The sequence below is a fragment of the Pinus tabuliformis genome, chromosome 5_1, assembly GCF_031772625.1.
Source record: "Pinus tabuliformis cultivar Carrire ecotype Pingquan chromosome 5_1, CPIR1, whole genome shotgun sequence".
NCBI lineage: Eukaryota > Viridiplantae > Streptophyta > Pinopsida > Pinales > Pinaceae > Pinus > Pinus tabuliformis.
Window position 1 is genome coordinate 816,762,623 of NC_142305.1, and position 21,170 is coordinate 816,783,792.

The following is a 21,170-nucleotide window of genomic DNA, read 5'->3' on the forward strand; positions in this document are numbered from 1 at the left end:
TCCTCAAGTCACTATTAAACCATGAGAACCATGCCCAGGCAGACTACTGTGACATTGTGGATGAGAACCAAAACTAGACTCCTATAACCTCCTTTTTCATCCTTTAAATTGCAGAATTAACTGACTGTTCTAGTAATCGTTCTTGAGCACCTGAAGATGTGCACCCTAAATAATAAGAATAATACCCTGTAACATATGAATAGTCCATCCTGTGCATGTAGGATATGCACATGAGGTCCAATAAAATCACTAACCAGAATACCAGGTGTTATTAAAGCCTCTACAAGTTGATATATATGAATGTTACAGTGTGCAGGAGTATGATTCAATTCCATACGAAAATACAAAACATCTGATAGGATTTCCTTATACCTCATAGGCAAACAACCATTGTCCCTTCTATAGATGAGTAGAATAAGTGCTTGGTTCTCTACACTAAATAAAGATAAAGTATAGTACTTATTGCTGAAAAAATAGGATTTAAATCGCGGTTCAATTGCTTGACATTCAGCTGGTCACAGAATTGTAGAGTGCATAATCATAAGTAATAAGAAATAAAAAATTACAAGTTTCCATATATGCAAATTGCAAATAGGTTTTATAAAATAAGAAATAAAAAATTACTGATGGTTACAATATATGCAAATTGCAAATAAGTTTTGTAAAATAAGAAATTAAGTAGGAATACTGTTCTTTGCATAGCATAGTCTTATAAAATAAATAGGAAATATAATCAATAACAAAAATTATTGATGTCTCAAGATCTGCAAATGGAAAATAACAAATTGCAAGTACTGCAAAATGTTTCAAGATCTCCAAATTGGAAATAGCAAATTACTGATACTGCAAAAGGTCTTGTAAAATAAGCAGGAATACTGCTAATTGCATGGTAGCTGGTATTGCAAAAAGTCTGATAAAATAAACATATGTCGATCATCACCAAAAAGCTCATAACACGAACATACCCAACAACGATTACTTCAATGGAAACATATTTAATGTTGGCTTCCTTCCTTAGAACAGCGTGGTGGACTGTCTGGCTGAGATGAAGAATGGGACCTGTGTTGTTGCAAGGATTGGGAGTCAAGGGCTGCTTTGCTTTTGGGGTGGGCTTCTGATAACATTGAAACAACATCTCTCATCGATGGTCGGTTGATTGGAGACCTACTAGTGTAGAGGAGAGCCACTCTGAGGACCAACATCATCTCTTCCTTGACTGAGAAACTTGGAACTCTAACACTTTGATCTAAGATCTTTTCCATCCCTTCCTTGGTCTGAACTCTTTCCTTGACCCAGTCCACAATGTTGACACCTTCTCCAAATTCTGGATCCATTGGCTGTCTTCCAGTCAAGAGCTCTAAGAGGACCACCCCAAAGCTGTATATGTCACTTTTCTCAAAGACTTGAAGTGTGTAGGCATATTCTGCACAAATCCAAAAGATGCATAGACTCATGGACTTAATAGATTGCTACCATCCTCAATTAATGAAACAGTACAAGTCTGTGCTAGGTTTAACATATAACTTTCAGATATATATTACAAGAGAAAATCTGTGTAAGAATTTGATTGGCTATGTAGAAAACAATGAATGCTACCTTATAGCAAATTTAGGATTTTGAACTAAGCTGGGCTAAAAGATAACTCCATACCCATCAATCACTGAGAATCTGATACACAAACTAACTTACAAATACATAAAAATAATAAGACCTTTTCCATAAGGTTGTCTGATCTGAGAATACTCATATTTCTGAATTCCTTCTTCAAATCCAAACAGTAGCTAAAACCGATTCCCTTTTACTTTTGTGTTCAGCTAATCTTAATGCTTTAGGGATGTAAAACCAATACAAGATTCTCCTTTTGTATTCTTAGATTTTCCAGGGTAAACAATCATGAAACTGAAAGAAAAATGCACTTAGACCATCCTAACTCACTTTGTAAGTAAATTATTCACATCAGAGACAATCATGTTAACATAAAATGAATTGATGGAGTATCATTCAAGAACAAAGTATAACCTACAATGTTAGACACTTTGCAAGTATATTGTTCACACCAGAGACAACCATGTTGACATAGAATGGATTGATGGAGTAACCTAAGATGTTAGACACTTTGTAAGTAAATTTCTCACATCAGAGACAATCATGTAACATAAGATGGATGGACAGAGTATCATTCAAGAACAAGCTATATCCTAAGATGTTAGAATGTATATGGTTTCTGAAAAGAAAATTAATGTTACCATAAAAAGAATGACCACTTATAGTTCTGAAGTTTGAAACTACTTTACCTGGAGCAATGTAGCCATAGGAGCCAATAACAGAAGACATGGCCTCCGAACCAGTTCGAATCAGCTTTGCAACTCCAAAATCTGCAACCCTTGCAGTCATGTCAGAATCAAGCAATATATTGCTAGGCTTAACATCTCTATGTACAATGGCAGGACGGCAATCTTGATGAAGATAGCATAAGCCCAGAGCCACTCCAACTGCAATATTGTATCTTGTCATCCACTCAGTGAGCATGTTCTCTTCCTTTCTCCCGTGCAAGAGGTCAGCCAAACTTCCATTAGGCATGTATTCATAAAGAAGAAGAGTCTCCTCATTGCCGGAGCAACAACCCAACAATTTAGCTATGTTTCTGTGCCTAACATTTCCCAGGACTTCTACCTCTGCTAATACCCCTTTCTTTCGTTTCCCTCCCTCTTTCTCTTTCTCCACCCACCGTAGCTTCTTCACAGCTATGGCATGACCCCCCAGCCTTTCAACCCTGTAAACTGTACTGGCTGCTCCAATGCCAATCATGTTATCAGGCTTCAAGCTCTCCAAAATATCTTCTGTTGTGAAGCTGAGACGCTGGAATGAGGTCATCTTCCAAGGGTTTTCAGGATGTTCTTCTGTGATATTTAGTCATAAGATCGCTAGCCATGATTGCTAAAAACTCTCTCCTAAAACCCGGCTCCATTTCCACCACGGTTAAATCCAGGCCCAAAAACAAGGTTCAGTTCTTATTATTGTTATCATAAAAGCTACCCTAAATTGCTCCCTGCACCATGATGCCGCTTCACCCGAACTAAAATATATATATAATCAAGCTGAATATAAATAAAAGACAAGCTCCCAAGCTCGATTTTCCCTATTCTGCCATTATGCTAATTAGCACATTCAATCAAAATCATCAAATTGGCAGCAACCTGCAAATCCACTTATTCTTCTCTCAATAACCTCCTTTTTGCAGATTTCAAAGCTCGATTATAACTGAAACCCAAAGATCGATTATGACTGAAACCCAAAGCTCGATTATGGCTGAGACCCAATTCACCTAGTACAGAGAAGATAAGAGAAATTTGATCCAAGCCTCGAAAAAAAGGAGGGAATGCCAATGGCTGAGTGGGTTTCGAATCAATTTGTCTGCGTTCGAATCGGAGGTAATTTTTTTGACAACAAAATGGAAAGGCCCACCGATAGTCGCTGAATGGGTGATCGAAACATGCAATCTCGATGATGCCCAGTGGCAATCTCGATGATACCCAGTGGCAAATCTGCTCAACCCACCTGTACATACTTTCGATTTTTCCCTTCTTCGCCCCCTTATATTTTCTTTTCTACGGTTTTCTTGTTGCTATTATAGGCATATACGTTCATGTTTCCCATGCTCGACGCACAGATGTCAAGTGGAAAGTGGAACGTTTTTAAATATTTTTAATGTTTTAAAACATTTTTTATTAAATCAGACGGTTGATTTTTGTTCAATCGTCTAACGAAAGATCTAACGGTTAAGATTATGACAGAAAGGCATTTGGGGGAGTTCATTTCAGAGGGAAACGCCTTACAGCGTAATTAGAAATATTGGTTTTAAATTATTATAATAAGTATTGTTGTGGTTGATCCATGATAAGTTGTAGGGTAGTTGGTTTGTATGGGGTTTAGTTGTTACGAGGTCTTAAGTTCAAATGTCATGGGGAGGGGTTGAGAATGGAAGTCATTTTGGGGGCATCAAAACTATTCTAAGGGGCATCTTCCACTGAGCTTTACACAATCCTCGATGTTGAGGATGAAAATAATATGAATATGCCAAGCTCACTCTACAGCCTAGTATGGTTACAGCCATGTTTGTCCATCATTCCAAGGGGCATCTTCCACTGAGCTTTACACAATCCTCAATGTTGAGGATGAAAATAATATGAATATGCCAAGCTCACTCTACAGCCTAGTATGGTTACATCGATGTTTTTCCATCATCAAAGTTGAAATTTTGCTAGTGTCGGCCAAAATAAATTTAAAAATAAATAAATAAAAAAAAAAATACAAAACATTTAAATAATGTTTGCTCATAAAAAATAATTGCCAATGAAGAAATTGGATCCCTCTCCGCTCATATTATATCTATATTTAAGATGGGTCTATGCTAGTGGATAACACAAAAATCACAAAGTGAAGAAGAGTTTAATTTCAAGTCAAAGCAAAACTTTGGGACTAGCGCAATTCATCTAACTTCTATTGAAATGCGGTATTTATACGTGTAATGTGATCTATATATATATATATAGTGTAATTGCTATTATGTTGTTAAATGGTTGTTTAATTAATGTTGGTTATTCGATGGCAAGATGGTTTTGTAACTCTTAATGATGTAATTGTTCATCTTCTTGGTTGTAGTGTGCCATGTTGTTGACATACAAATATTGTAATGGAGCCAAAAAAAAATGACAGTAAAGCATAGTTGGAAGTTATAAGTTTATCCTCCTGGAAAAGCAAAATTGTGGAGTTAAAGAACCACTTCTAGGAAATCAATTTCCATCACATCCATAGGGAGCTAAATACAACTGTAGATTCTCTCTAAAAAAGAATTATTTGTCTGGAGACAGGTTACATATATTATGATGAATTAGTTGGCAACCCAGTTCAAAGTTCTCATTCGATGCCCATATACTAATATGGATTAGCTTTAAGTCAAATTTTCAATTAGTTATCAACTAGCTTACTATAAATTTCAAGTGAGTCTACATTCAGCTTTCAATTAGCCTCAAATACATTGTCTTTCTTTTTCTCTTGACAGGGGCCTCTTCATGGTTGTATAATACACTTTCGGGAATTTTTGGTTACAGGCTAATGTCGTTTCTAGTCACTGTCTTCGTTTTTCTCATAGTAGGGCCCTCTTCGTGGTTTTATAATACACTTTCTACAATTTTTGGTTGCATGCTATTGTCATTTCTAGTCAGTCTTATAATTTGCAGAAGAAAAAAAATTGTAAAACCCTGGTTTTACAACAACTTATTTTTCTCTTCTTCTGGGTCGTGATGCCTTGTCTTCTGGCAACCCATTGTAATGACAGAAGTTACAATCTTTTTGTCAATGTTTGTGCTTTTTTTCTTCCTCGTGAATAAAAAAAGGGTCCTTTTTTTCTATAGTAATAAGAAGAAGAAGAATAAGAAGAAAGATATTGTAATGGTTATGTCATGGTTGGCATTCCTAAATATAAGCAGATATAGGATAAGCATGCATGCATATTAGAACTTGGTGCGCATGGATGGAATTCAATGTGCCAAATGATGTAGATGTTTCACAAGCATGGGGTGTGACATTTCAACCCTAGTTATCAATAGTGATGAGAGGCCACCAAGGACAATACCCCTTGGACCCTATGATAAGTGTTGCACATTTTGGTGTTAGGAGTGGAAGGGTAAGCTTGGTTCGAGGAGGTTGGTTATGGGATGTTTTTTGGTGCACATGAGGTTGTGCATCAACTACCATGGCTACACTTGAATTAGTGGGTCTTTACAAAAATAAAGTGGGAGAGTTAAGTTTTGTGAACAAAAGTAGCCTATGGGTGATATTTGCATTGATCACTTGTGTTAGGAACCTTTTTAGGCAAGTTAACTAATACTTGGAAGGTGTGAACCATGTAATTGAAATAATTCAATAGTGTCCTCCTTCCTTCAAATGAAGCAACAAAGCCAAGAACGTGAGTATCAAATAAATATTAGCCCCCTATTGAGCCCTTGTTGCACATTTACAAATTGCTCAGACATTGATGTCATGGTGTTTCACACTAAGTATATCTAAGATTACATGTGATAGTATATGCCTCATTTTAGTACTAACAACTTCATTAGTTTTGTTCTTATATATTACATACTTTTTTTATTTGTGGTTATTATGTATGTGATGTTTATAATAATTACAAAACTAACTATGTGAAAACATCCCTAACATAAATTTTCATTTGGCACTAATAATATTTTCCTTACAACCCCCTTCCTTCATTGGCGGTGGGAAGGAAGCTGATCCTTCCTTCCCCCCACACCCCCCTTCCTTCCTTTGGAAAGAGAGGTAAGAGCAAGAGTTGGAAAGATGCCGGAAAGAATGCCTACCTTTGGTAGTTGTGTTGTCGTATCGAGAGAAAGAAAGTCAGTTACTTGTCGTCCTCCCTTCGGTAGATGAATGCCTACCTTTGGTAGTTACCTTCGGTAGGAGAGAAAGAAAGTAGGTTACCTACGCTTCGCTTCGGTTGCCGTATCGAGAGAAAGAAAGTCGGTTACCTACGCTTTGCTTCGGTTCGGTAGGAGAGAAAGTCGGTATGAGTACTTTGGGTGTTTTTGGTTGTTCTTTTTTTTCGAACAACTGTTACTTGTTTGAAGAAAGAAGTCTATCTTACTCTGAAAGAGGTAAGGGGCGGCACCGCAGGAGAATGGAACGCTCTCCGGAGGAGCCATCAAAGGTACGAGTTCAAGAAAAAAGATAAGCGATAAGCGATCATAGGGCGAGGATAGGGGAAGGCACGCTTGAGGGCCATCCGGGCGAGGGTGGGGTACGGGTAGGGAGAGGGGGGAAAGGACAGGGGAATAAGAGAAAGGAGAAAAGAAAAAAGAATAAGAGAGAGGAAATAAGGGAAAGGAGAAAGAAGTCGACATTAAATTCAACAACTAAAAAGAGGCTCTTTGAGCCATGGCTAGCTCTCAGAGAATTTAATTCTCTTCGAGCTCTATACATATTATACTCGTCTAGACATATGATACTCACATCTCTACGTTTCACTTCTTTACTCTCTTCTCTACCGAGATAAAGATCTAGATCTAGTATAACTTAGCCATTCCAATAGCCAATAGTCTTTAGTCCTATTTAGTACCCTTCTAATAGTCCCCTTGGCATAGTAGGTAGATATTGATTCCTTGTCCATGCATGAAGTTCCATAGCAAGAGATTAGACCCACTTCACCATTGACCTTAGCATATGGAGGGAAGGAGGTGTAGATGCCAGTCATAAGGCTAGGAGGTGCCCTTCTAGATAAGCCCATAGCCGATTATAGAGGAATCCCCTGTTTCATCACAAATTGATGCTTAATATTGAATTTGCTAGAATGTTCCTTGCTCTCGACATGACACTGGTGAATAAGAAGCGGGGGGGGGCTTGACAAAGCACCCAACCCCTACTTTAGCCCATTGATCAGTGAGGCATCCAACCCTTCACCTTCTCTCTTTGACCCTGCAGCGCTTAACTACAGTACTCTCTCACTTCGCCTAGCTAGGTTGTTCCTAAACTTGACCTTGCCTAGCCGGGTTGTGAGCCTAACAATTGGTTGGTCTGGGGAATGGTTCAGGGGATAGCTAGTTCGCCCTTACCTCGTTCTACTCTTTATTGGCGAATACAAACCCTGCCGACGAGCTGGGACAAGAGCTCCTAAACATGCATATATAAGGAAAGGTTGAGACTAGGGAATGTTTGGGCATAAGACTCCATGTGATAGTACTCCTATGGTAGTATATCCATGATAAATATTTCCAACATCTCATGATTGTTTTATTTGGTACTTCGAGGTAGTCGTACAACATTTGGAGGTAGTTGTTGAACATGTAAGGCAATTGAAATACTATTTATGACCACACATAAGTGGATTGAATCCACCTCATTTCTATAACACTTGCTAGATGATATATTTACTTGATAATTAAGGTGGCTTAGAGACACTTAAGTGGAGAAAAGTTGATTTCAAGTCAAAGCAAAGTTTGGGACTAACAAAGTTCATCTAGCTTCTATTAAATGCAATATTTATACAGTAATATGATAAGAATTTTTTATTGATATTTTCGATAAAGTGTAATTACAAATGTAATCACTATAGTGTTGTCAAATGTTGTTTGATTAAATGTTGGTTTCAGATGGCAATATGGTTTTGTAACTCTTAATAATGTAATTGTCCATCTTATTGGTTGGAGTGTGTCATGTTGTTGGCATATAGATATGGTAATGTCATGTTATGGTTGTCATTCTTAAGTGCAAGTGCATAGAGGATAAGTATGCATGTAGATTGGAACTTGCCACACATGGATGGAATTCGGTGTGCTAAATTATGTAGATGCTTCATAAGCATAGCGTGTGACACCTCAACTCCAATTATCAATGGTGATGGGAGGCCACTGAGGGCACGACACCTTGGACACCATGACAAGTGTTTTACATTATGGTGTTAAGAGTGCAAGGGTAAGCATGCTTGGAGGAAGTTAGTGATTGAACATTTTTTTGTGCATATGAGGTTGCACATCGACTACTATGGCTACACTTGAATTAGCAGACATTTACAAAAAATAAAGTGAGTTTTTATCAATAAAAGTAGTCCATGGGCGATATTTGCATTGATTACTTGTGTTAGGAACATCTTTAGGCAAGTTAACCAATACTTGGAGGGCATGAACCATGTGATTGAAACAATTCACTAGTTCCCCCCTTCCTTCAAATGAAGCAACAAAGCTAAGAAGGAGGGACTTTCTTTTTGGGGCAAAACTAAACTTTTTTCAAAAGATAGTTTCTATAATTGAATCCATCTTCAATATCCATTTCTTCAACCCCACTCTGCCGGATTTGAATATTGAATCCCCCCTACTTATTTTGGGATGAGATGATCTTTCAAAAGCCAACATAAATATATTGGGGACTTACAACAATATACAAACTAAGCAAGGAAGGGTATACACACATGTGTTAGAATTTGAATTGAAGTTGACTTGAGCAAAGGTATAACAATGCATATTTAATTAAATATTGGTGATTTTAACAACCACGTCCATTAGATTAAAATAATGATACTTTATGTGTATCTATATGCAAAGACAAAATAATTGAAAGGCACCTTCCCAACAACAAAGGTCATTATAAGAAAAATGGAAAAATAACAAGTTAATGGGTGGTATGATTGAATGAAGAATCAAAGGGCAAGAAAGAAGAGACATCCAAGTTTAGTCCTAATAAAAGATTTTATGGCCCCTTCCAAGGAGTGCGTTATTAAGAGGGACACAAACATGATCATGGAGTCTATGCTAAAGTCTTATGGGAGAAATAGGAAGCATGTGAATGAGATATTATGGATTTCAAAAGAGAAATCATGTTATTCAATCCAATAGAAGCAAGGGGATTGGTGCTACTTGAGACTCCATAAGCTCTAAATCAATTGGTGAAAGCAAGAAGTCTAAAAGATAAATGCAAAGAAAGGAATATCCATCTATGTACAAATCTACAATAAATAAATTCAAAATTATACAGTGTTTCCATATAGACAATGTTAGGTCCCTATAACACTAGTGATTCCCCCATTACTAGTGTCATTGTGGCCCTTACTATTATTGTTGTGCCCTTATTGTCCCCATATTGTTATTATTGTGCCCCATAGAAGCCCACTATTGTTATTTTTGTGCCCTTATATTATTATTGTTATGTTGACTTTGATTATATTGTGACCCCTTAGACTCCTATATATAGAAATGAGGCTTTGTCATTTGTATCATCCAATAATTGTTCTTTTGTGTAATGTAAAGGAGGTTTCCCCCTCGAAGAGGCTGATTTCTAAGTTGTTGATCTATCTTTTCTATCTTTTTGTGAGTTGGTTTCATAACAGACAACCTAGGTTCGAACCCTAAAAAGTGTAGGGTCTTTGTGAGTGTTTGTGAGGGAATGTGTTTGACATCACATAATTGGATTCCCTTCATCATCAAAGAGACATGTGTCCCAAAAGTCAATTTGGTTTAAGTGGATGTTAATATGATACATTGTATATTTTCTGAGGGTAGTAGCACAATTGGAAAAAAGCATGTTGGCAAGCCCTTGTGTATCCAAGTGATCGAAAGTTCAATCCCCCAGACATATCTCACCAATTGAACTTAAAAAAAATATGATACATTGTATATTGCAAAGCCATTAAGTTAAGTAATGACCTTGGCTAACCCAAATATTTAATTAGAATTTAAGCTCAAACACAACATTAGAAATGAAACCTTCACTCTAGATCTAAGGATATAGGGGTCAACATTGGATATTGGATACAAGACAAGGTGATCAAATGTATCTCTTGGACTAGCATTTTTTACAAAGGAATACAAATTTTAATGCTTATATTAACATGTATGTATAATATAATAATGAAATAGTCACTCTTTAGTTCATGGATAAAAGTGTTGGTGTGGAAGGAAATCTCGAGGGATGTGTCACTATAGTCATAAAAATTGCATTTATTGTGGCACATGGAGAACTTATTAATTGGGTGTAGCTTTAAAAATGGATAGGAGTGTTATCCTCCCCACCTAACTGCAATTCCTACAAATGACTATTTAGTGATTAATGAGTATATTGTTGTAATAATTTTGAACCCTGTGTTAAGAAATCCCTATGCAATCCAATTTAACTTAGGTACCATCCTCAAAATGAGGAGAAGTCATTTGTGGGTTTCCTTAGAATGTGTATTTCAAGGAAGAATGTGTACTTTGTCGATATGTTGAAAGGTTTTACAGTCTTTGTGTTTTAGTGTACCATGTCATGTTTGGCATTGAGCGTTAGGTGTGTTGGAAGCCAACTCTTGGTAAACTCAAATACACTTGTCCTAAGGAGGGAGTTGGGGTTTTAAGGTTCTCTGGTTGTAAAAGCTTTCAAAGTCAATGTTTTTCATCCTCTTCTTGCATATTGCAGCCTCAAGGCCATTCGATGAGTTGGTGGTCATGCTTAAGGTTTTCATCCTATTCTTGCATTGTGCTTAAGGTTGATTGGTACCTTGTTTCATGAATTATGATCAACTTTGGGTCCTCTTTCAGTAGACACCTCCTAGCCACAGTATTAAAGGCAACATATTGGTTTCCTTTACTAATTTTAGCTTGTAATAAATTTAGATTTAATGGTTGTCACACGCGTTCATATACAACTACCTCATAACAAAGCTAACACAAGCACTTCTACCCATGCCTACATCACATCACAGAGGAGGAATCAATCAATATTATTCAATATCCTGCATTCGAGTATCCCTCCTTTGAGGATTCAATCCAACATTTATGGAGATCAGGTCATCCATTTACAATAACTAGCTTTGCCATATAGCATGTTCATATTCCTATTGTCATGGCCGAAAGTACCACCGACATATATCTTATGCAATACGAATAAATAATTAGAACGCCTCAATGGATGCAATTCATCCTATAATGCATAATTCATATATTAGATAACCCGAACCATAGGCTCTACCGTTTCAAAACAAAATCATTTATCATACATAATCAATAATCCGTCTGCCACAGTTGCATGACATGTTAACATGTGTATCTTAGGGATTATGCACAATTAATCAGAAGCGCAGCATTGGATGCATAGCACAAATAACTTGTACCATAGTTTATAGAGTCGAGCCTTAACCACAGTTAACAAATTTGCATAGCAGCTCAAGCACGACTATTCACTATCTTAACAAAAGACAGGTTAACACCAATTCTACATAAGATCCACATACTGTGATTGTAATTAGAATTTCATTTATGTGCATCCATAAAATCATCTCATTAACGCCACATGCAGTGCATTTAAAACTCAAGCAAATTCTCTCATATGCTAAGGAATTTATAACATAGAGGGTAAGAAACCAACATACAGAACAATCCACGCAAGTCAGTCAAACTAGATCGAAAGAGAGAACGACACTTGGAAAACAGAGCACCGCTACCCAACCTAGAAATGACTCTTCAGTTCACCACCGAGTCGAGGTTCTTGCCATGGATCAACCGCCTCCAATTGATCTATGCAATGGGTATTTAATACCTTCTTTCATGATATGGTTTCCATTAGCGGTGTCTCGCTTTTATGGATCTTTTTATCCATTTGCGTAGGCTTATCTCATAAAAGCTCACTTTTCTCTCCCATGAGGATTTTCCTCATAGAATATTGCCTTTCTCTCCCGCACAACTTTTATGTTTTTCTCAATGGATATTTATCTCCAATCCATCCAACTTATCTAGAATTAAATCGAGAAGCTTTACCATGAAAGAATTATCCTTTCCCATTCACCAATGTGATTTGGCAAGAATCTCATCTCTTGGTGTCTCGCTTTTCCAAGTGATTAATTTATTAATAATGTATTTACTTTTTATATTACACATCATACCTAGCTTTTCTCAGCTTAGGTTTGCAAAGTTTGACACACAAGGGAGGGGTGTTACATTTTGGATCCCTCTCTTTCCTTAAGATCCCTCCAACTGCAGCTAGAGTTCTTAGATGACTGTAAGGAGGAAGCCCCTATTGGAAAGGGACAGACAGTTTGAAGGTGTCTATCTTGTTGGTAATTCCTATATCGAAAAGTTGTATTTTCATAGTCCAGGGGTTGGGAATACACAATTCCCATCCACTTGAGCTCAATTTTATCTTGAAAAACTTCATTGGGATCTACCTAAACACATATTCAAACATAGGTGAAAATGCCTTTCAAAAGTCTTTCCCTGTCTACTTTGACGAATCTTCCAATAAAATTGCCCACTTTTTCTAAGAGATCTAGATGGGTAAAGTGAATGGGAAAACTGGGAATCTTACCCATACTAGAGTAGTCATCGGCAACATAGTGAGAGGATTGAAGTTGGGAAACCATGGCTTCACTAGAAGACCAACTCATCCCCAAAACCATGGACCTTGGTCAAGGATTTTTTTCTTATCCTCAAGACATTTGAAGATCACCACAAAAAAACATGGGTCTACATCCACCCAAACCGGCGTTCATCCAATCCTATCATAATCGAATAGAAAAACGCTACTTTTTCAATAGAAAATGGGGAATAAAAGTATCACCCAAGGATAATGACCATCGCATCAAGCGCTCAATCATAAGGGAGGAGCAATAATTTGACAATCACACGTCCTTGATTTCTGTTGATTTAACTCTGGACACTCACGTAATATTCTCTTGCTTGGCGAATTAAACACCACTGCATGGAATGGACGAGGATTGAGCCGAACCCTGGATGAAGCCCACTTCATTCTCATCTAAACACAAAAATATATATACGTCAAAGCTATTACAATAGATTCTGACTGTCAGCACCTCGAGGTTCTGTTTATATGTGGCTACCTTTTATGGTTACTATTGATTGTGTGATTGGCAATAGTAATGGCAACTTAGGGCTGCCAAATTTCCTTCGATTCCCTCACTACATCCTAACGCAAATAGTTGTTCAATGCCTTGGTTGTCTTTCAAAACTGGTAGGCAGCGTCTTCTTTGTTATTTCTCGATGGTTTTAATTCCACTACAATCACAACTTTCATTTACATAAACTTCGTGTTTTCGCACGAGCGACGATTGTTCCAAGGTGAAATGTCACTTGGATGGTTTCAATGTTGTTGACCCATCATAACTAACTAACGGATATGCCATTACAATTTTATACCACCCCATTATCAATATCAATTATGCATGGGAATCAATTAAAGCAACTTTTCACATTAATTTTATATGAGCATGAGAACATGTGTGAACAAGCAGCCCATAAAGCCTCATTTTGAATGCCATAGTCACTTAGAAGGAATTCCTCTTGTAGTAGCATCCTCCCTACTAAACTTTGCTAGTGCTAACATTATAACCACCATTACAACAATATATCTTTCTAGTGTTGACAACACCATTATAGTAAGATACCTCAAGAGAGACAAAAAATTTAAAAAGTATGATAGTAATACGTATCCAGAAGATGGTATTGAAACTAGTAATTGTTCATGAATCCATAAGATTGTAAGGTCATTCTCATTATCATAATCATTTTCATCATCATCACCATCATCCTTGTCATTGTTATTTCCATCATTACATTATCATCATAATCACCATTTATGCCATCATCATCATCATTATGGACATTGTTTGCAATTGTTCATAATTGTAGATGTTGTAAGAAATATCATCAACCCAAAAAATGTGATCAGTGCTAGAAAAGGGTTGTTTAGGACACATTGATATACGTAAGAGAAATAACAACTCTATTTTTGACAGATGATCGATGATCATCATCATCACCACCATTATCATCGTCATTGTCATTTTTATCATCCCCATCATCATCATTAATGTAATTTCTATTGACATTGTTGTAATCATGCATCATCATCATTCAAGCCATTATTGTTTTTGATGATGACCTAGATGAAAATGATGATCATGACACCAAAGATAATGCTTATGATTATGACAATGACAACATCTAAAATTGGGAAGATTCGCCAATGTCATTAGCATCGTCATCATCATAAGCATTGCCATCATCATCATTGTCATTCTAACCACTATCGTCTTTATCATCATAATCACAATTCATGTCATCGCCATCATCTTCATTTTCATCATTGTCAATATTATTGACATTGTCATCAATTGTTCATAATTGTCAATGCCATAAGGAATATCATCAATGCAGAAAATATGATGAGTGTTGGAAAAGGGATGCAAAAGCGAACATAGAAATCGGGGCAACAATAGAAGTAAAATTGGATGAAAAGTGGATACAACATAAGTAGATGTGCAACAACATGAAAAACCTGACACAAAAGTGGATGCAAAAGTAGATGCAGTTGTCAATGCAAACTTGGATGCAACCATGAAGGCAAAAGTGGAAGCAAACATGGGTCCAATGGTAGGTGTGAAACTTGGCACAAATTGTGGTGAAACAAATGTGGATGCAACAACGGAAACAAAAGTATATGCGAAAATGGATGAAACAAAAGTGGATGCAATAGGGGATGCAAACGTGGAAGCAAATGTGGTTGCAATGGTAGGTGCAAGATATGGTGCAACAAAAGTGGATGTAACAATAGACAAAAAATATGAAAAATAAGATGGAAAAATGGATGTAAAAGTGGAAGCAAACATTGATGCAACAGGCAAAACAAAATTGGATGCAAAAAATGGATATAATGTAAGTAGATGCAAAAGTAGATAAAAAAACGAGATGCAAAACCCAATGCATAAACCTGACATAAAAGTGGATGCAAAAATAGATGCAATATTTGATGCAAAAGAGGATGTGAACATGGATGCAAAATTGGAAGCAAACATGGATACAACAGTGAGTGCAAAACATGGTACAAATTGTGGCATAACAAAAGTGGATGTAATGATAGATGCAAAAAAAGAATCAAAGTATGATGCAAATGAAGATGTAAAAAGGGATGCAAAAAGTGAAATTTAAAATGGGTGCAACAGTGGATGCAAAATTGTGTGCAAAAGTGGATGCAATAGAAGTCGATGCAAAAGTAGATGCAAAACGAGACACAAAACCTGATGCAAATCCCGGTCCAAAATTGGATACAAAAAGGGATGCAAAAATAGATGTAGTAGTTGATGAAAACCTAGATGCAAATGAGGATGCAAACGTGGATGCAAAATTATAATCAAAAGTGGGTGCAAAAGGAGGTGCCAAACTAGGCGCTAATTGTGGCACAAAAATATTAGATGCAATAGTGGGTACAATAATAGATGCAAAATAGGATGTAAATATGGATGCCAAACAAGAGGGCAAAGTGGATGCAACAAAAGTAGATGCAAAATTTTATGCAAAACTAGACACAAAACACGATGTAAAACTTGGCGCAAAAGGGATGCACAAATGGATGAAAAAATGGATGCAAAAAATGATTTAAAAAAGGATGCAAAAAAGGATGCGAAAGTCGATGCAAGTGTAGGTGCAAAAAGTGGATGCAAAAGTATTTCAAACAAAATTAGGTTCCAAACTTGATGCAAAACCTGGAACAAAACCTGGTGTAAAGGATGACACAAAACTTGGCATAAAATTTGGTGCAAAACGTGGTGCAAAACCTATTGCAATACCTGGTGCTAAACTTGGTGTAATATTTGGTGCAAAACTTGATGCAAATTTTGTGTCAAGTTTTGCACCATATTTGATAAATGGATGCAAATAGCACCAAAAATGGGCTCTAGATGCAAAAAAAGAAGTAAAAATGGACGCTAATCACTGGTTTTGTTGTAGTGAAAGGAGAGACCCATTCACTGTCAGAAATGGGATAGATGAACTCTGCATCAAGCAATTTCTGCAGTTCTTCCTTAACAATATCTTTAAGTGCTAGACTCATCCTCCTTTGAGGTTGCCTAACTAGTTTGCAATATTCCTTGATGTACATATGATGAGTACATACGGAAGGGTGAACTCCCTTCATCTCCTTATAACTCCGGGTGAAGGCATCTAGATGTTTCCTTAATATGCTGCATAGCTCTTTCTCCTGGGAAGTAGATAGGGATGGATTGATTTTCAATGTTCTTTCTAGGCCAAACTCTATATTTTTAACATGGAGAGAAGTGGAGTCGGCCACATAGAGATCAATTGAGGGGTTGTTTTTGGTTTCTCTTACTATGTCTTCTAATGGTGATACACTGGGAGGTAGATTTTGAATCAAATTTTCAATCATATCATCCTCATCTTGCGGTTTTCCTCCCATGGCAATTTCTAATGCACAAAGCGGTGCAGAATAAACTTCATCCTCATCCTCCTCTTCCAACCAGAGAGGTAGATCATGTTCTAGCAGGGGTTGGGCAAGAGGATATAGGGTTAATTGCTTGGACATGTGCCCATTCTTTATGGTCATTCTCCTAGCTCGGCAGTTGGTCTAGGCATCGGCTGTAGCCAACCAGGGTCTTCCCAAAATGAGAGGATACCTAGTTAGCTTTGCCTTTGGCTGGAGAACTAAGAAATCAGCAGGGTACTCCCAAGAATCAATGGAGACCATCACATCTTCCACAATCCCCTCAGGGGTCACTGTGGAGCGGTCTTCTAGGTGCAGCACTATCATTGTCTTCCTCAAGGAGCCCTGGAGGTTAAGTTTGAGAATTGTGTCCTTTGTCATCACATTAATGGCAGCTCCTAGATCAATCAGGGTATGTGGGATCATTGTGCCATTGATGTGGACATCAACTACTGGGCTTCCAGGGTCCAGATACTTTGGAAAGATTATCTGCCCCAACATCAGGTCGAACATTTCTCCTATAACATTGATGGTTGGGGTAGCTCCCTTGCGCCTTCCGGGATGCCTAAAGTGCTTCCCTTTGATCAACCTATTGTAGATAGGCACATATTCTATGGCTTGGAGAAGTGGTATCTTCACACATAATTGTTTCAATTCTCCCAGGAGTTCAGTCTCTTCTGGGGTAGGCTGGGTTGTCATGGATAATCTCTCAGGAAAGTGTGGATTTGCTTTAGGTTCGCTTTCCTCTTTATCTTCCTCAGCCTCCCTGGGTGGAGGTTGGCTATCTGGGAGAACTTTCCCACAGTGCAATTTGATTTCTTGAATCTCCACGGCATAAGTTGGGCATGATGGTTCCTACTATACACTTGTTGATCCTGTCTGTTGTTTGGGTTCGGATTTGGCTGGGCAGGAATTTGGGGTTGCCTTAGTGGAGCAGAAGCTAACAGTTGTGGTTGTGGCTGAGCATAGGATTGAAATGAATTCCACTGAGGTTGCGGTTGAGCATAGGATTGAAATGAATGGGTGGCTGGTTGGGCATGATATTGAGATGTGAAGGACCAAGGAGGTGGTGTGGACCAGGAAGGATGAGTAGGGGGACCCCAGGAAGGTATGGAGGTGACTTGGTTAGGGTTGTAGTATGCCTAAGATGTCCCTTGCATCCCCTGATGGTATGGTCTATGTCCATGCGGCCTCCTTTGGTTTATGTAATAGATCTATTCAGGGACCCCTTCAGCCCCTTGGTATATAGCTTTAATTCTGGGCAAGGAAGGGCACTTATCTGTAGAATGATATTCTTCACAGACTTAACAAACCTCTATAGAGTTCAATGGGCATTCATTCCTAGGATGCCTCCTGGTGCATCTAGGACAAAAAATGGCCAAAGACCTCTCTTCTTCCTCTTGCTTTCTTTTGATATGCAAGGTATCCATTTGAATGGCAAGGGTTTGCAGCATCTTGCTCTTGAAGTCTTCCAGCATGTTTCCAATTTCACCTTTAATGGATGAATTGGAGGAAGAGGTACTAGCTATGGGTTGACTCCCCCTACCTTTTTTCCTGGTTGCTCTAGAATGGTTTCTAAAAATAATATTTATGTCTTCATAGGATAGTTGGTAGATGTCTCCCCCGGCCAGTAGATGGAAGGTGTCTAAAAGGTCTTCCCAAATTCCCCTGAGCAGGACCAACTTCAGAGACTCAGGGTCAAGTGTACACCCGACCCTTTTTTTATTGAGCTAGAACCTCTCTTCATAGTCTTCCAGGGACTCATCACTTCCCATGGTCATTCAGAAGATTTCTTCTTTAGTATCTTTTGACCTACAATAGTCTCGATACTTGTTGTTAAAAGCCTGTTGCATCTGAGCCCAAGTTGGGATGCTATTGCTAGGTAATCCCATTAACCAACGTAGTGCTGCATCCTTGAGAGTAGAAGGGAACAGTTTCAACTTTTTCTTGTCCTCTGAATAGTCATAAGTTTAACAGATGACAACTAACTCAAGCAAGAAGGTGTCAGGATATTCTGTAGTCAGGCCATGGAAGTGAGGTAGGGCTGAAGGGCTTATATTATTCATTTTGGTGTCCCCATTGGTCTCTCAAAGGGAAAATGTACCCTCTATTCTCTCTCCAATCCCCCTAGCATTTATGTTTTCAGCCATTGGCTCCAGAGGAATGTTTTCTTCTTCTTCTTCCCCTAAAGGTTCTTCAAATATGTCTAGTTGTTCACCTAAGGGTTCTTCTTGATCGAAACCACCAAAGCAGAGAGAAGGTTGGCTGTGTAAAGTAGTGGGGGTGTTGGGAAATTTTTTTCCTGAGTTATCTCTATTCCTACGAGGCATGAAAGGAAATATTTTTGGTTTTTTTTTCTTTTTTCCCCACACTGATAGTACCTGCAGAAACTGAAATTGTGATTGAACAAAACAAATTGAAACTAGCTTAAATGAATTTGCTGAATGGAAATTTGCAGAATTGAAAAGGAAAGCAAGGAAATGCAAAACTAAAAGAAGAGAAATGACTAGTCTGCTTTTGCTGAAATGAAATTCACAAAATTGGAGAGGAAAGCAAGGAAATGCAGAACTTGAAAGAAAAGAAATGACTAGTCTACGTTTGCCGAAATAAACTATTATCAAAATGTTGCAATATGAAATAGAAGAAAGCAGTAATCACATAATACTCTGATGCTTCCCCGGAAATGGTGCCAAAAATTGGTGAGCGCCAATATTGCAGCAAGAATTCTACAACTCTTGGGCTTCCAACTTTACTTTTATCAACCCGGTAGTTCATAACAAACTTGGAAGCGTTGGTGCTGTATGCACAAGTACTACTTCTTACTATAGGTTGTTACTTGGTCAATCGGCACAAGATGACTAGGAGCTCAAGCCAACTTCTATAGATCCTAGAAGAAGCTCTATGTATGATGAAAGAAAAAAAGATTACTCTATAGAAGCTATTATACTTGCAGAAAGGAAAAAGACTGGAATGTAAAGCAAGACCTAGTAAACCCTAATTAACAAGCTGATTCTACTTTTACGAAAAACACTATGAAAACCATGAAAGCAATGCCATTACCTACTCAAGAAAGCAAACAACATCTACCCATGCTATTTCTAGAAGTAAATAAGTAAAAAACATATTTTTGGATTTTTATGTGTTTTTATGTGGATTTGACATGCATCTAATTTATTGTGTGTGAGTGTGGCAGCGAACAGGTGGCGTTGGAGGGTGGTTTTGGAGCTTGGGAGGATGTAGGATGGTGTGGATGGGTCCTAGCAGGTCTTCTGTGGCCTTCCGGAGGGTTTTTCCACACTCGGCCTTCAAAAGAAAGCCTACAGGAAAAACTACAGGAGGACATAAGAAAACTAGAGGAGGAAAACAAGGAAACTACAAGAGGCCTACACGGGGAGGCCGAGAGAAATTTCCGCAATTTTGAGGGTCTAAGAGTGGGTGGAAAAGATGGATGAAGGTTGGAAGGAGGTGTTATGGTGCCTATGGTCCGCCATGAACCACCAGGAGAGAGAAAGATGACTGGGTTTGCTCAAGGAGAGAGTAAGAAGTTCTATGAAAAATGCAGGGACACCTGTAGGGCATGGATCAGATGGAGGATGTGATTGCTGATAAGATTGCCTACTGCGATAAGAGATCTGTTGGAAAGGAACTGATAGTCAACCAAGAAAATCAAGCAACAAATGAAATGAGTGCATTTATGAAAAATAGAGTTTTACATGAAAATGATCTAAACTATGACCTATGAAAGGAAATGTTGAGAAATGTTGTAGGAAAGGAAATCAGGAAAGAGGACTATTGCAAATCATGAAATGAACATGACGAAGGAGATCTGGAGCAAAGCAAAACTGGACTATTAACCTACTAAAGAGCTGCAAACACTAAAAGTCCTATGAATGAGGAAAATCTGTGTTTTTGGGGCAGCAACAGAGTCTTTGCCTCAAATCATGGTCCTAGAGGGAGGAAGAGAGGACAAGGCACTATTGCTAGCCTTTTGAATCTTTTTTTATCACTGCTTAACCTACTACAGAAAGCAAAAATGGAAGCAAACTACTAAATCATCAAAAGCAACCTATTCTTAACCATAAAATAAATATGTCTAACAGCAAACTAATCTACAACTGAAGTAAAGCATATAAATACAATTGAAGAGAAAATTGGCTAGTTGGATTGGGCCCTAACCCAAGAGCTTTAGCCATCTAAGGTAACTCAGTGCTAGCTCAAAAAGGATTTCATCTTTATTATAAAAAAAATAGCAGGGTTACATAAGACTACTACACAAAAATAAGCTTGAAATTTGAGAAAAGTTTACATAAGCAAAAAACATGACCCTAATGAGACCCTAGGCCTCTCTACTTATACATCTGAAGCTACCAATAGCTTCCTTAAAATTATGGAGGCTTGGCTCC

The 21,170-nt window shown here is 37.9% G+C and overlaps 1 protein-coding gene across 1 annotated transcript; it reads right to left on the reverse strand.

The window, feature by feature from the left end:
* Nucleotides 1-962: 962 nt before the first annotated feature.
* Nucleotides 963-3,026, reverse strand: LOC149167420 (leucine-rich repeat receptor-like protein kinase TDR). Its single transcript, XM_089431536.1, has 2 exons — nt 2,295-3,026; nt 963-1,423 (listed from the first exon to the last, which is right to left on the reverse strand). Exons 1-2 carry the CDS (start codon nt 2,872-2,874, stop codon nt 996-998), a joined length of 1,008 nt encoding a protein of 335 aa, XP_089287662.1. The 5' UTR covers nt 2,875-3,026; the 3' UTR covers nt 963-995.
* Between the last annotated feature and the right edge of the window lie 18,144 nt (nt 3,027-21,170).

Excerpts from the sequence above, each read along its gene's own strand:
- LOC149167420 (XM_089431536.1), bottom strand. The coding sequence starts at position 2,874 with ATGACCTCATTCCAGCGTCTCAGCTTCACAACAGAAGATATTTTGGAG. Across the intron at positions 1,424-2,294 it reads CTATGGCTACATTGCTCCAG|AATATGCCTACACACTTCAA; the intron begins GTAAAGTAGTTT and ends GGATTTGTGCAG.